Source organism: Thermobia domestica, chromosome 11 (assembly GCF_964235325.1).
Source record: "Thermobia domestica chromosome 11, izTheDome1.hap1.1, whole genome shotgun sequence".
Lineage (NCBI taxonomy): Eukaryota > Metazoa > Arthropoda > Insecta > Zygentoma > Lepismatidae > Thermobia > Thermobia domestica.
In genome coordinates, this window is record NC_137464.1 from 229,194,892 (window position 1) to 229,212,776 (window position 17,885).

General features: G+C 37.0%; 1 protein-coding gene across 2 annotated transcripts in view; it reads right to left on the minus strand.

Annotated features, from left to right (window-relative positions):
* Nucleotides 1-17,885, minus strand: part of LOC145664788 (poly(A)-specific ribonuclease PARN-like) — a 324,400-nt gene that overhangs the window by 270,977 nt on the left and 35,538 nt on the right. For both annotated transcript variants that reach the window (XM_081731744.1, XM_081731745.1), the window contains exons 4-6: nt 15,291-15,444; nt 10,766-11,048; nt 1,991-2,112 (exon numbers count right to left, since the gene is read on the minus strand). In XM_081731744.1, coding sequence (XP_081587870.1) covers nt 1,991-2,112; nt 10,766-11,048; nt 15,291-15,444 — 559 coding nt within the window. The remainder of the gene's footprint in view (nt 1-1,990; nt 2,113-10,765; nt 11,049-15,290; nt 15,445-17,885) is intronic.

Genomic DNA, 17,885 nt, shown 5'->3' on the forward strand with positions numbered 1-17,885 from the left:
ATTTTTGCTGGTGAATTTTGACGTTTTATAGAACAAAATTTTCCAATCTGTACTTTCATTTGTACAGTTTAAAAAAATCGTGACCCAAAAGCTAAATTTCGTGACTTTTTCGTGACTTTCATGATCGTTTTCTGATTTCGTGACTTTTTCGTGACATTTGTGACTTTCGTGACCGATAGACACCCTGGTGAAAAAGTGTATTGACTGGACCAAGACTCATTACCCGGGATCTTTGCCGTATCATGTCGATGCGTTAACCACTACGCTACCAAGTCCAATCCTAGAACAGCCACACAATTTCTCACTCTTTAGTGCTCTTCCACCCAGACCACGTGGCCTGTCCCACAACAACTACAAATCTAAGCACAACAGCTACGTTCGTCAAACGAGTTTTTCTTTCTTAATTTGTCATCTTCTGAACTTAACGGTCCGAGAGAGACTTCAGAATTCATCGAAGTGGAAGGCAATTGCTCAAACTTATCCATACTAGCATGGAGAAGTTCGGTGACTGAGTCGTGGAGTGCCCACCTCTACTGTGAGGTTCATTTCCTCGCCACGCGTTTGTGGTGGACAATATAGTCCGATATTTTTTTTCGGAATTCTCCCGTTTCCTCCCATATTCTCATTACACCATTTATTTCATACATGAGGTTGCTCGATTCACATTGGACCGAATTAAGGACGCTACCGCCATCTGGAGAATGACGTTTGAAAGACGTGACTGCAGTCATACGCAGCAGTGTCTGAAGCTGAAGGTGCTTGAGTATCGTGCGTGAGAGTTTTCATAGGGAAACAGTGTTGGGAGAATGAGTTCAACTCGCTGTCAGCTATATGCGAAAGCTGTTATGGTCAGCTATGTAAGTCAGAAGCCCGTGGCGTAATTTCACCGAAAGTCAATACGTGATCGGTAATTTTACACGTCTGTTTTTGAAAACATTAAATAACACCGTTCTTGTCATATTCTTTATTTTCGAATGTTCAACATTTCAACGTTCCAACAATGTAAATTCCGCTGCTGTCATCTACTGGCTTTTTTCAACACTGAATATATCCTTTCAGAGGCTTTTAAACACCTATGTTTATATGAAGCTTTCCACTCTTCTGGACTTCAGGATTTCACACCTGAAGTTTGTAAAGTTACTTACAGGACACCCTGTATAACAAGAAAATAATTATTAAAAAAGCCACATTAATAACACAGAACACGAAAAGCCTAATAAGAAAAACCTAAGACCATGTTAGCTTTTCCAATTTCACGTATAAAATTGAGAATGTGGTCCCTAGAGACTACATTACCTTCCACAACCTGACAGATTTTCAGTATTCCTAAGCGCTTTCGCAGGTCTAATCATTTTTTAATATTTTCCAACAGTCACTGGAACGATAAAGTTTTCACAATACAGATGGTTAGCGCCACGTGCTAAATAAAGACATATTAGATAAGTATATCCGATACGAGTCAGGATCATTTCATCTCGGCGGCATGTGTACGACGATGTATATGCGTACTGCCCGAAAGAGATTTTACTGAGCGACTTATTTTCATTATTCTGGTTCCAACTCCCTGCCAGTGAGAGGGCACACTTTGAAAACAACACTACTACGATCGGAGCATGGAAATAATTGATTTTTACCACATAAAGCCTAAATAAATTACTATTTTAAAATTGTTAGTGTGGCCTACCTTGTTTATTATGTTTTTTTAAGTTTCCCTGAACGGTTTCATATATTTATTCTATAACCCTTTTATAAAAACACATTGATCTTTAGGTATGAGATGCTTAAATATTATTAAATCAGGCAAATCTAAACATAACTCTAAAATCTCTATTTCTACGTAGCAATAAATCTGGTTATACTAATTTAAAAAGTTATCAGAAAAACTGTTATTTGAAATCAGCAGACAAAGTATTCGGAACTTTGAAACAAGCTGGCACTATTTGTATTAAGGAAGAGAACAGAAAACTAATTATATTTGACTGTAACTAACCTTGGAAACACACATTTCACCAATTCTTTAAACTCTTCATAATCATCTGGCAATGGAGCACAAAACTGATGTATAACATGGCAAATATCCAGAAGCATGTTATGCCCTACAACTAGTTTTCCCTGAAAAAAGAAACAAAAATCAAGAACTCAAACACATCAAATGAAGTTCATTCTTACGGATCACACACATTAAACGGAAAATATAATTTAGGCTTTAATTCGTAGAATCGAGTTTAGTTTTCCTTTCAGCAGCAAAGGAATCAGAGTTGAACCTACACCTTAACGAGGAATCCGAACCACACAAGCTCTAATTGGGAACCGAACCTGGGATTCAAGTTTATCGCAGCATCAAGATTATATGAGACGTGGACCTAGAGCTTAACGTGGGATCCCAACTACATGATATCCCGCCGGGAATCGAATTTGGGTCTTTCACATCGAAGGTGCGTGCGCTAACCATACAGCCAAGGAAGGACTCTTCAAATATTGCTTGGGTGCAATAAGTGATGATGATACGCACGAATTTCTAGTGAAAGAGCACTCATTTCTGGTGGTACATAGGGTTGCAAATTCGTTTCCAGAACACATGAGTATGTAGTGAGAAATACCGTGTGATCCACGAATTTGTTGTGTACTTTCCCTTCTACATTCCACCAATTCTTTCTTCATCAATAAAGCCCCTGATTCCGTAACGAAGCTAAGTGTGGGAGACCCCGGTTCGATTCCCGGCGGAAGCTCATGTGGTTCGGATTCCACGTTAATCAGTAGGTCCACGTCTCATATAGCATCACTACTGAACGGGACGCTAAACTAAAATCAACTCAACTCTGTAACGAAGCGTTTCTCAACGAATGCAAAGCACAAAGCCCGCAGTTAGAATTCGGGATGGACAAAACCGGTTTTTATAAAAACTCGACATTTCGGTTTATTCCAAAATCGGTTCCGTTTTCACCGAAACCGGTTTCGGTTTTCTTCAAAACCGAATCGTTTTTTCACGGAAACCAGTTACGGTTTTCTCCAAAAACTGGTTTCGGTTTCTCACCGAAACCGGTTTCGGTAAAAACTTTTGTAAAGCACACAAAACTATTTCTGTGGAAACGGAATCGATTTCTGGAGAACAACAAACACTAGTCTGGTCAGAAATAGAACACATTTTGGAAAAAACCGAAATCGGACCCGGTGAAAAACCGTTTTTTGTGCCCACCACTAGTTAGAATATGCACTCATAAAATGAAATCTTACAGTTAAACGTCCCACGAGTATACCCTTTAGTCTAAGATAGACGAATGATTACGGCAAGTGAATGACGACGGAATAACTGGTGGAATGAGAGTGTAGAAGGAAGCTAGTGTATCCCGAGAAAAACCATGGGCATGATGTTGTCCACCACAAACTTACTTGGCCGGGGATCGAACATCAGAGGTAAGCGCTCTGCTACTGTGCCACCTCGCACTCACATCTAATTCACTGTTACGTAGAGTTTAATTTACTGTACTGTATACATAACTGTTCATTATTGTTGGGACCTTAATTGGAATTAAATGGAAACAGTTAACTCTGGACCATTTGTGTTTGCTACCAACAGCAGAAACACAGCTGTAAAGCTTTAGCTTGCACTGGAGTCGACAGAATCATTCTCTCTTTCGCAGATTATTATAAGGAGTGTGTGGGTGACTGTTAAGAGAAACTGAACAAGAATAGATACAATTTGTTAGGTAATAGTGTAGATTTTTTTGCACATGATACCTAAACAATCTACTGTAGCAGAATAAAAACTATCACCAGTGTCAGACTAACGAACAACATACTTTTTAGCGCCATGAGAATAGGTTTCTCTCGAAACCTATGCATGAGAGTTTATCCTTAGGCGTGCCATTTTTTTTTAACTTGATGTGATATATATATATCGGGTGTGCAAAATAAGTGTTACAACTAACTCTTGGGAGGTGACTTCTGCCACTGAGACAAGAAAAAAAGTTCTCTTGAACTTTCAATTATCGGAGATAGTTTCGGATCTACAAGGTGCCAAAAGCGTGGGAAAATGACTTTCGGACGCCAATAGTTCGGAAACTATTCAACGTAAAGAGAGCGGGTAAAAAATTCACTGAAGAAGTCATACCTGCTGTATTGAATTTTGCATGTTTCACAATCCTACGATGCACGCGCAAGGGATTCCCCAAAGGAACGTAGGGAAAAAATGAAATGAAATGAAATCTTTAAGTTTTACGTCCCACGGTTATGCCGGTTAGGCTAAAGGAGACGGTGATAATGAGTAATGAATGAAATGGTGGAATGAAGGAAGTGGGAGGAAACGGGAGAACCCCGAGGAAACCCACGCACACGGTGTTTGTCCACCACAAAGTTCACTTGGCGGGGGCTGGGATCGAACTCGGGACCCCAAGCACCAGAGGTGAACGCTCTACCACTGAGCCACCGCGGCCCCAGAAACGTAGGGAGTCCCGGATAATCTGCCAAATGAAAATTGGTCTAAATAGATATGAATTGGTAGGGCTTCTACCAGGTAACAATAAGTCGTTTGTATTAAGTCGATATCTAGAACAAATACAAAATGGCGGATACCTTCATGCCCGTTGTGTGTGGTTGCATAATCGCCAGGTACGGATGCTGGCCAAAAGTGACGTTCTGAGTATTAAGTGTAGCGAATTTGTACTCAAATGCTCTAGAAAGACATCTGGAGTGTCGGTAGAGCATAACAGATGAAGCAGGGTGATTCACATGTGTGGACACACTTAAAACGAAAAATGCCTAGAAATGCACTCATACTCAATAAACGTGAGTTCAAAGCGTCGGAAATGTAAAGAATAGCATCAAGAACATGAAAGCCATTGCCAATTCATCAATAATATTCCATCAATCAGATGCAATATGATGTGCATGGTTGCATATGAATAAGGATGCAACAACTGAGGCCAAGTTGAAATTGTGCTAGGGGACTCACAAAGGAACTGGGTAAACTAAATGAATGTCACTAGTGGGATCGCATAATCGATATTGAAATGTGGCCAATGTGTGTGTTGATATCAACATGTAGCTAATGGTCAAATGTCAACATGTCCCACTACTGCTGGGATACCGTCTCATGTGCGAAAACTAGGAAAATAACTTTGTACATTCTGCTATTACATTTGGTCCACTTTTTGGCAGAACGTAACTAGAACACGACTGTATCAATGTCCCTCTTTGTTTGGGACATTGTTCCACAGTTGACACATGAAAAGAAATATCTTAATCCATGGTTCAAATTCTGATAGAGCGTGAAAATAACAAATTTGTATCATGTCCCATGTCTTACGTACTCCAAATATATGAAAATACCCTTAGAAAATTCGTATCTTACACAGAGTGAACATGCCAACACAAAGACGAAAATGAACCAATTTGGCACATGTAACACTACAGCTGGAACACCATACATATGGAAAATAAAACGACATGAGAAGTAGGAAGAAAGCTCTGATTGTTCACAACTGTGAAGTAGGAGTAACAAAATGAAACGCACAAGCATGTCGGCAGGCTGTACAAGAGCAATTGCCAAACAAAGTGGGTGCTCCTCAAAGAAATGAATACAGAGAAAGTGAGGCTCCATCGAGCCTCAGGGCTAGAGCGATCGCTTTCGCTCGTGTGGTCGCAGTTTCCAATACTACTGGGAGCCCACGACCTCAGATTCAAGACCCGAGTAGTTATTTTCCTAGTTTTCGTACGTGGGACGGTGTCCCAGTAGTAGCAGGACATGCTGGCATTTGTCCATTAGCTACATGTCGATATCAACACACATTGGCCACATTTCAATATCGATTATGCGATCCCACTAGTGACATTCATTTAGTTTACCCAGTTTCTTTGTGAGTCCCCTTGCACAATTTCAGCTTGGCCTCAGTTGTTGCATCCTTGTTCGTATGCAACCGTGCACATCATATTGCATCCGATTTATGGAATATTAGTGGTGAATTGGCAATGGCTTTCATGTTCTTGACGCTAATCCTTACATTTCCAACGCTTTGAACTCACGTTTACTGAGTATGAGTGAATTTCTGGTCATTTTTCGTTACGTGTTTCCACACATGTGAATCACCCTGCTTCATGTGCTGTGCTCTACCGACACTCCAGATGTCTTTCTAGAGCATTTGAGTAAATTCGCTACACTTAATACTCAGAACGTCACTGTTGGCCAGCATCCGTACCTGGCGATTATGCAACCACACACAACGGGCATGAAGATATCCGCCATTTTGTATTTGTTCTAGATATCGACTTAATACAAACGAACTATTGTTACGTAGTAGAAACCCTATCAATTGATATCCATTTAGACCAATTTTCATTTGGCAGATTATCCGGGATTCCCTGCGTTCCTTTGGGGAATCCCTTGCGTGTGCATCGTAGGATTGTGAAACATGCGAAATTCAATACAGCAGGTATGACTTCTTTAGTGAATTTTTTACCCGCCCTCTTTACGTTGGGTAGTTTCCGAACTATTGGCGTCCGAAACGAAACTCTTAAGGCAGATAGTAGGGTTATTTTCCTTTTTTCCTCTTGAGTTTTATAGTTTTCCAATTTTGCAAACCATAATAAAATGAATCACACCTTGTAAATTGGAACATGATTTTTTTGAAATTTATATATAAAGAGAAAAAAAAAACAGTTTGACTTAGCTCTTCTTCATCCATAAATGAGCAATAACACATATAAAGAACTTAAAGTTATAACAGTTTTTTCTACTGTTTTGAAAATTAAAGAAACGAATAGAAAGAAGGAAAAAAATCTTAGCTTAAAATGCTTTCTCAATAAACTTTGTTTCATATGGAAAGATTCAATTTATTGTTTATAGCCAACAATAGTTCACTGGCGCAAATCCCGGAGGTATGAGGGGGACATGTCCCCCAATCTTGGAACTGAGGGACTGTCACTTCCAATAATCCGATTTGAAATGTGTTTTTGGGGAAGAAACGTGATGATTTGTGAAGACATCCGAGACTATGAATTTCCTTATTCCATCAGAACATTACGTCGTCTGTTACATGTAGTATGGGGTTTTCGTATAAATCAGTGCCAAGAAAAAGCGCGAAATGTGAGTCCAATGAAGTTATTGCTCAGAGATACCGTTATCTAGAGGAAATTCAAGCTTACCGATCCGCGGGATACTGTGACGTATACTTGGACGAAACTTGGTACAATAGCAACACGTGCGAAATGAAAAATTAGTCCGACGACTCTTGACAACTGCACAGTTGCAACTTCGGACAAAAAAGGGGAAAGGATTGTTATGTACTTTGGTGGCCGATTTGCTTTTGCGGATAGTGCTTTATTTATAACTCACAAGAAAATGTCTGATGCTCCTCCTGTCGATTATCATGGGACAATAAACGCAGAAATTTTCGAGCATTAGTTTGAAAACTCCACACTGAAACGCTTAGAGGAGATATCAATTATAGTTTTGGATAATGCCCCTTATCATAGCCGTGTAATTAATCCGAAGCCTAATACTTCGTGGAGAAAAACTATTCTTAATTATATGCGAATCCACAATAGTGCCATATCTAGTCCGGTCCCGATAATATCTGTTCTCCAAGTTATTGATGAACAACTGCCTGTGAACGGAAAAAAGGAAAAGATACGCAATTAGACGAACTGGCAGCATCATATGGACACGTTGTTTTAAGATTACCTCCATATTATTGCGTACTTAACCCAACTGAAATGGTGTGATCACAATTAAAACGGACGGTAGCATCCCAAAGGTTGAAAGGCGAACCGCTAGCAAAAGTGGTGTCTTTATTAAATAGTGCATTCAACAGAATTAGAGTTGACAATTGGAGAAATTACATAAGACACGTGGAGGATATTGAAGACAGCTACAGAAATCTTCAGTTAACTCTCGCAGAGTTTTAGTGGAAATAACAGATTCGTCAACAGACGATTCTGACTTAGATCAGGAGTAGCACTTTCCCAAGGAAAACAGTACTCCGTAGTTTTTAATATTCTCTTATTTTCGTAGATCATGCACCTTATAAAGTTTGTGGTTGGTTGCTATTCAATAAAATTTTTTTCTTGTTCAAAATATTTGTATTCACGAATGGGCGAACATATAATTGCATGTTTTTACAGAATTTCCTATTTAAAAATAATTTCCCTATTAATTTTGCGTTAATTAAAATATTAATATATTTTATTGTAAGTTTTTAATTTGTAATATGATAACGCTTGCTCCTGTAGAAGATTTCACATACAGTTAGAGTAATACGTGGCAGTTTTATTTTATTACCACTGATAATACAATATATTTCTTTTATCCTTTATGATTCATTACCCGAAGACCAAAAATAACATAGAAGTAAAGTTATCTGATATACAACCAACAAAGAAGTGAAAATTTCAGGAGGGCTGAAAGTAGTCGAAGACGAACTAACCCTAGCTGCAGATCTGATTTCGATATGAACATTGGTTCAGAAACCTGGGCGATATGTATCTTTAATTAATAATTAAACACCTATCCCTATAAAGCATTTAAATTTCTTATTGCTAAATGTAAAAATTTATCAAGATGAGTTTTAAAAGTCAAGAATAGAAAATTACTGAAAAAGATTAAAAAGAAGTTTTGAGACGAGGCGAAAAAGAATTCTTTGAGAATCGAGACAAGACTTCTTTAAACTTAACAAGACGTCTCTTCTCGTGGGCAACACTAGTCAAGATCGAGTTAATTCGTTTCCGCGTGTCCCAATTGGGATAATATACAATAAATCTAAACATTTCTTTAATATCGCCTATTTTTTGACTTCAATAATGAGAACCATAAACCCAGCCCAAGCCACTAACCTTAGGATACGTTTTCATGTAAGACATTTGCAAGAACTGAATTATATTGATTTCAATACAATAGTCATCATTTTCACAATAGCTTGTTTTAAATTTTATTTTAAGTTTAGTTTAGTGACAACTTTATCAACCAAGTGCTAATCAAATTTCAATTTTCTGATATTTTGCACTAACGTTTGTTTTTAATTACCTGGGGCTTTTTCTTCAATAAAACTAAAATTATATGTATAATATTATAGAAAATGACTCCATTTCTCCTTCTCAGCAATGGAATTTTTAAAGTAAAGTAACTTCAAGGATTCGTGAGATACTCTATTCTTAGCAAAATCCATTTGAATCCTCTTTTACTCCCCTATAAGACATACTTCTAAACAATCTATTCTTAGTCCTTGATTTTGTGACAAAGGAACGTTCTTACAAATTCATGTCTCTATCTATAATAGTTTGACTTAGTTAATGATGAGTAAATCATTTTAATCTTTTTTATATAATAGTGTATGTATTTTTTTTAAAGAAAAAAGAATGATTCTTGTTGAGTTTTGATATTTTCGCCCGATTTGAATCATGTTTTTGGCAATGGATCATTTAACATTTTTTTAGATAATTTTTTATTACAATTCACGCGTCAATACGTTCCTACTGCGATTTTCTCTAGAAAAGAACAACATATGGTGTCCAGACATTTTCAAGAAAAAAAAAAAAATGTGACAATCTTGTCCCCTAGCACGTGCGGAAAAGACTTCTGTGGTCACTTGTGGTTATGCTTGCGGAAGGGGCTCTTTCTTACGAAGGATATGGGCAAGGGACGTTTAGTGGTGGCCGCGACTATATATATATATATATATATATATATATATATATATATATATATATAGGGTGGCCCAAAAGTAAGTATACACTCCTTCATCGATTAAGTATAACATTCTAGTTTGCTTCGGATGTTCCGAGCTTAAGGTATAAAGTAAAAAGATGTTAAGAACAAATAAAGAAACTAAGTCTTTCCGATGGATAACAATAAGAAATATAAAATGCACTGAGCTGATCAGTATGGTACTGTATACCTACTTTTGGGTCACCATGTATATACACTCTTTGTATATACGGGGGAAGATCAAATGAAAACTAAAAATGCAATGAAATGCCGTAAAGTTAGATGATGCTTCGATACGTGGCACTAATATGCCTTGAGTTGCATTTAATGACCAACAGGTGGCAGAGTGTTGCTTGAAGAATGACGAACGCGGCAGAGTCAGTATCAAGATGCCCGCTCCACTATCCACATGCACCGCGTTAGAACAGCGTTCGGTGATATATTTCCATGCTGAAAAGTGGAAAGGGGTACATTCACAATACGAAAACTGAGAATTATTTTAGCTTAATGATAAAAATACACTAAGAATTCGTTTGTGACATCTGATCAAATAACTTAAACATTATTTTCCTCTTGGTTTTTGTTGTCAAAACTAAAATAACCACATCTTTACTTTCCCTTAAAAAGGAGGAGAAAATAAGCAAATAAATAACTAAACACCTTCTGGATGGTTGCAGTGGTTGTCCGAAAACTTACAAATAATAACAAGGACTTTTCACGATTATGCACCACAGCTAAGGGAGACGTTGATAATGATGTATAAAGGAAGTGGGAGACGACGGGAGAACCCCAATAAAAACCCACACATGATGTTTGTTCACCACAAAGTCTACTTGATGGTAGCTGTAATGAAACCAGAAACCCATGAGGCAGAGGTGAGCACTAATAAGGAACTTGTGTATATATGCACGGTTATAGATTGATTTGAGCTTCACGTCCTTTACAGCATCGCGGTTGTACGAGAATATGAGATAGGACATATTGTTTACCAAAAATACCTGGGTTTGTGTCCGAGGCAAGTGTCGAACCCGGCACCACGCGCTTATACATAATGACTACTGTACTTACTGATTCTGTAATTTTCCTAATCACAGACGAAAACCCGACGGCGGCGTCCAGTTCTTCTTGTTCTAATTTCTTCCTCTCTTCTTCTTTTTCCTTCTTGGCTTTGTCGTCTGCTTTTGTTATTATAAGCACTCGGTTTTTGTTTTCCAAAGTCTTGCTTTCCACATATACATTATTATATTTCTGATAAACTGTCTGATAAATAAGTTTACGCATAAAACCATTATGCCTATCAAGCTCCAACGTCTTTTCACCTGAACTTTGTAAAAATACGTCCACTTTACAACTGAAAAGAAGAAAAATTATTATGAATATAACATATAAGGAGATTTTTCAAATGATTTTCATTAATTACTTCTAAAATATAAATTATTATGTAATTACTTAGTGTTTAAAGAATGCATACTCATCTTGATTTTATTTCCATTAGTAAAGTAGCACAACAAGTTAAGGGATATCTCACTTTAAATTGTTTCTACAGTACATGAAATTAACTGATAATGTAATTTTTCAAGGAACATCGATTCCTTAGAGGGTTTGTCGAGGAAGGTGACAAAATCACTGAAACGTCTACGGTCAACATTGCTATTGTTACCAGTTCTGCTTGAATAAGAACAAACTTTATCTTTAGTTTAACAACCCTCGATTACGCACCGAGGATAAAGAAGAAAACGGTGGAATGAAGAAAGTGAGAGAAAACGGAGAGCCCGAGGAAATTCACGCACACAGTATTCCTTCACCAGAAAACTCACTTGGTGCGAGCTGGGAACGAACTAGACCCACGCCCCAAAGATAAGTGTTCTACCACTGAGTCACTGCGCGCCGGAGTATAAACTTACTGGAATGGCCTTACATTAGGCGTAAAAACTTACCCTTCTCGGGTTTTCGCCAAGTTATTAGGTTGGAATCTTCACGGTATAATAAATGAAAAAAATTTAATTTAAAACCATTACATTCTTACGGGGCTCGGTTCACAGGCTTATCGTTCCCGTGGGCTGTAACTACGTGACCCAGTCATCTCTGTGTAGAGCCATGCATCCTTCACTCTTGAAGTCGGCTTTCATACTTGCAGATCATATGGAATGTACTACAACTCCTATTGTGTAGCAATAGGGAATTTTTGGTCCAAGTATGAGGAAGGTTATTCATGAGTCAGTTAAAACGAAGAACAGTAAGAGAAAGAGAACCAGTCTTATTTATAATTTTAGCACATTACACTATGTAAATTTTAACCAAGTTTCTCTTTCAAAGACAATCAGGTACCTAATTTAATTTTCATTGAGTGATGCACGGCTCAAAATTTCCGGTTGCCATTGGCGACTAGAAATTTAGAGCTGGCGACCAGTGTTCAGTACGAATGGTTTCTGCCTAAACTCTCAGGGCTGCGCAATTTCTGTTTCGCATGAAAATAATTGTCACTGAGTGAGAGAAAACACGGAATGTGCAGTCTTCACAATGGACATGGAAAGTGAAGTCTTCACAACGTTATAATTTGCCCCTCCTTTCCCACTCTCAATCGAAAACATCATTAGGAGATTCCCAAATTTGCTTGCAATTGTCACATTTTGTACAGTTTTACCTGTGAGTACTGCTTCATGTGAGAGAGGCTTCAGCAGTTTCAACAGAGTTAAAACTGCCTACAGAAATTCACTGAAGACTGACACATTTGATGATTTGCTGACAACTTCTATCAATGGCCCTTCACTTAAGGACTTTGATCCGAAAACTGCAATCGACAACTGGTACTTCAGCACAGAGAGAGAGCGTTACCCAAACATGAAGTCTTACGGTAAGATATTTTTCAACATGTATATGAATTGTCCAATTCAAAATTGATTATCCTGAATCCTAACTGTCTGGTTTTGAAATTATATGTCCTGATGTAATCTTTCTTTGTCAAACCAAAGGCCATGGGGGGATTATCTCTCATAATTTGTACGTGAGAGATACTGGCGACCATCATTTTTCGATTAGCGACTGCGTCTGACTTTGAAATATTGCGCCCTGGAGCAGCGGCAGTTTTCTGCTGCTCTCGACTGCGCTTACTATACCAACCATCGGAGCGATATCCAATGGCAATACAACTGTTAGATTTTGATTGACTTCATACTGACAAAACTGTCATATTTGAATAACGAACGATGGTTTGTTTCTGTGGTGAACAACATCGTATCTGTGGGTTTTCTCGTGGTTCTGCCGTTACCTCCCACACACTAATAATTCTTTCATAATCAACCACTTTCGTTAATCATCCGTCCCTTTTAGCTTAAAGGATATAAGCGTGAGACATTATAGTTCTCTTTTTATTATTAGTTTAATACACAATAAAACTGCTAATTATGGGTAATCATACGATTTTGTTACTAAAAGTGAATTTAAATTCTTAAAATTCTTACTAAAGGTGAATTAAAATTCTTACGTTTTCATGCGTAAAAATAAAAGAACTACTAGTGTTCGGTCAATTCTAAATCAAAGTAATTCTGCGGTGCATATAGAATGTTTAAACTCTCACAATTTCTGAGAATCATGGAAAATATTGATATATAGAAGATTAATAATAAACTAACTGAACCTACACTCTCTACATAACGCATCATTCACATATGAGCATGAATCTCCTTGGCATTCCTTACAACGTACACTCATGTCCAAAATTATTGTCGCATGTCTATAAATATGTTGTTGTAGAAATATAATATAACGAATTCTCCCGGTATTTCTTATAATGTTAGTATGTGTATAATCAGCAAAGACAAGTATGTGGCAAATTTTATGTCAAAGAGCAGTAAATAAGAACAATAAAACGAAAATAAAACTTTCTTGTCCGTTTAGCAACATTTTGTTTTACTCATTCTAATTTTCGTATTTATAATTCTTTTCCTATGAAATTTACCACAAATATACATTTCCCGATTATACACATAGTATCAGTATTGAAAGTACGGTGCAAAATCGTTATCAAATTATATTCTTACAAGAAGACAGTTATAGATATGCGACAATAAATTTGGACATGAGTGTACATATCCCTTTACAGACACAAGTGAAAGACGTCTTGATAAAAATCGGCAAGGTGTACCATAAAGGAGAGATTTTTTTTTAATATCTCCCACCGTTTTCAAGATTCAAGCCTACTTCCGGTTCTAGCTTCTAATTTATGTATGATCAGTGTTTTCTTTCTTCTTGCATGCAGTATGTAATAAGCAAATACATCACATACATAATTAATTATAATGTTAGTAATATATGGTGTTCACGGGAAAAACACTCCAAACATAAAAAGATTTATCTTAGACTAGAGAAATGGTTATACTTCATTTTTCATTATCATTTAGCCATGAAACAAACGTCTAAAAGATATACAACCCCTGTATACAAATGTTGGGATGTATAACATAGGATATGACGCTTTACTTATTTATTTATTTATTTATTTATTTTTACATTTCAACACTTCCAGTGCATCCCTAAAAATGTAATAAAGTAACAGCTATGTTTTTTTTTTTCTTCTAAATATTCAATTCGGACTGGACATTTTACGAAAAACTTGCAATCGATCAGTGAAAACGGCACCTTTCTAGAGCCTATGATTCCCAAGGAACTCACTGTCGAAAGGATTGGCCACAAACATAAACGTTCACAAGCATATAAACTCTTCTAGCATTTCAATATATAGATTAATTGTACACCACTATTCTTCAGTTTTTCCTAACAACTGGCATTTGATTAGCTTTGTATATTCCGCATAACATTTTTTTTTCCTCTCAGGCCTTGGTATCTTCTTTGACGCAGGAGACCCCAGCTGCGATCCCGACCGGAGCTCATATTTTTCAGATTTCATGTTAAGGTATAGATCCATGTCTCATGTAGTCTCGCTATTGAAGGGTACATTAAACCTTAATCCAACCAACCAAACCTTCGTACTAAGCTCAGACAACAGGCGTTGTTACCATAGAGAATATAACACCAGTTAGTTGGATACATCTTTTGGAGAGTGAAAGATCCAATATATGTCGTTTAAATGTACTAGCTACTACTGCTATTGAAGTGTTCAAAAATAAAATGGCTTGACTGAAATAGTTTATGAAACAAGTGAAGGATAAAGATACCTTACAATCCTCGGGACCACGGTAGCTTAGTGGTAGCGCGCCCTTCTCCAATGGGGTTCGTGATTCGATCCGAGCCAAGTGGTTTTTGAGGTGGATAAACCCCATGTATGTGGGTTTTCTTAGGGTTCTTCCTTTTTTCTCCCAGTTTCACCATTATCAATCATTCATGTCATCATCATCTACTAGATTACTAAGATGGAAAGTATGAATTATAAAAGGCCATATGTATGTCTGTAAACTATAAGCATTGTAAAGTTTATATACAGTTTTATTTTTCTTATTCATGTAAACACACTGTATATCTTTATTGAAATGTCTACATCAACTCATTTAAAGCACTTAAGGAAAAATTATGTTTTGAAAATTAAATTTTCGAGAAAAAAATACACTTTTATTTTCAATTAATAAGAATTACTCACCATACATCTTCAATGGCAGTTTTATATTGCGCAGGAATAGGGATTTTCGGTGAATCTGACAACATATTAGCGGATTCATTCTCCCTACTTTTTTGCTTTTCTTCAAGTGCTTCCCTCAGCTTCTGCTCCTCATCTGGGTTCAAATATGGAATTCCTGTTGTTAGAAGAGGAAGATAAAGGCTTACAGAAAGCACTAGAAATAGAATGACTCATCAATGCATCAGTACTCAGACACAACACTTAGTAGAAAGCAACCGTAGCGATTCTCAACATGTGGTGCGCAAAATTTTGCGTTATATTGTTAGCTCACCTTAAGATTTTAGCGTTATGGTAAAATGCACAGTCAAACAAGAGAATACACTAACTACACATACATTCTGTCAGTAACTAGAATTTATACAACAATCTGAAAACAAATTATTCAACGCAGAGAGAATGTGACTTTGTAAATTAGCGATTTTTTTTTTTTTTTTTTTTTTTTTTTTTTTTTGAAATTGATCCATTTATTCGGAAACTATTGCACAAATAACATGTAAATATGGAACAGGTATTTATTTTGCTAGAGAGTGTATCTGGTGCTCATGAACCTGTTACTCATGTTTCTAATTACTGCATCATTACATTCCTGAGGTAAATTAGCCGCGATCAGTGGCGTAGTCATGTAGCCACATTAAGGATAGAAAATATAATGGAGAACGGCATATACTGTGACGGCTGATCTTGAATGATGGTCTGTGCACTCGCTATGTAAACCATGTTTAAATTCTGGTCGTGGTTCAGAGCCCACGTTAATATAGGTCCTATTCTTCATAACCTCGGTATTGCATAAGGACATATCTCAATCAATTAATTAATCAATCTGCGGTAAATTACATGACAAGCATCTTCACAAATACGCTTCAATATTATCGCGAAGCTGTCTGAATTAGCTACGGTACTCATCTAAGGACTCGTGTCCATCTGCCTCTCGTCCCTACCTATGGACTACGCTATGCTATTCTTTTATTAGTACGATTTATAGAAAAGAATTTTAACCTATCTGACCTGAACAGTTGCAGAGGACCATCAGGCTTCGATAAGAAACGTTTAAACATTGTGCTAGTAAAATAAGCCGTAAATTGGAGGATAATCACTAGCATCGTATGGAACGAAGAAAGGATAACTGAGTACACAATTGCCGAACAGTTTGTATATTTGAAACAATACCTAACGGGCTTGTCATTGTGCATTTGCTCTCACCAGATATCGTCGTTAACATCGACCATTTCTTTGCAGTAGATGAGAAAAGTGCCTTTATGTCAATATTAAGCGAAAAAGAAAATGATTGGCACAAGAAGACTATGCAATCGTCTTCCTTAAAACATGCAAACCACTTTTGAGCCGTGAGTTCCAACGGAACCTGTTTGCATCACTACATAGAAAAGGCCAGTTATCATTCATATCTCGCACATCTTCCCTCAGCCACTTTCAGTTAATATTAGACGAAATGCCAGGAATTTCTTGTTGCTAGCTTTTAATATTACGGGTATTTGAACTTCCTTTTTCATTATTCTTTCATTATTCGTACGGGAAGAATGTGCTTATAAAAAGTATATGAAATGTATATTTCAGGAGTGTTCGAAGTGTCGACCGCAAGTTGTGAGAGATCACCCGCAGTGGTCTGTTCTTGCACTATGGATTCCAATGTGAATAACCAGTATAAAGCACATTGTTCACTTTGTACAGCTTTAAGTAAAAATAAATACCCCTTTAATTAAGAACCTCTATACTCTGCAATAATTTCATACGTGTTTTGTGCAATAAAATGTTTTAAATCTAAGCATTTCTATACATTCATAATAGCCATAAGGCAGTAAACGAGACTTACTTATTTTTACCTCTCTGCCCAAAATAAAAAGTTGGCAACACTATTCCTTTCTTTGAAACAAATATTGCTCTATGCATTATTTACAGAAAAGTTTGTTCGTGGATGATAAACGTTACTTTTTGTGGTAACACATTGTTGTTCACGTCAAAATCGTGATTTTGTGATACTCCTGAATATTCACTGCTGTTATGAGGTGTGGGAGAAGGTATTCATTCATAACAGCCAGAAAGTAGTACCAAATACTTCTTATTTTTATCCCTCCTCCCCAAAAAGTTGGCAATATTATCTCTTTGGAACAAAATACTTTTCTATGCATTATTTACAGAAAAGTTTATTTTTGGACTGTAGACGTTAGTTTTTCTTCACGTCAAAATCATGGATCTGTGATATTCCTGAATATCCACTGCTTTATGGAGTGTGGGTGAGGTAGAAGAAAGGAAAAACGTAGCAACTGATTTATACCACCACTGTTCTATATTAAAATAAGTAGATCACCAGCGATTTTTGAAGTGAAAAGAGTCTAAACCTACAATGGTTGGCCACCAATGGTACATTTGAACCCCCTTTCCTCCCCATTACGATGCGTGCTTGGACTGAAATGAAACAATAAAACCCCAGTTCGCCATAACTGCTAATTATGTTGAAGAACTCACTCGAAGCAGTGCACTGGTTATTCTTTGTGAAAAATTTAAAGATCCTTTCTCCCTTTAGGATACGCATTTCAATCG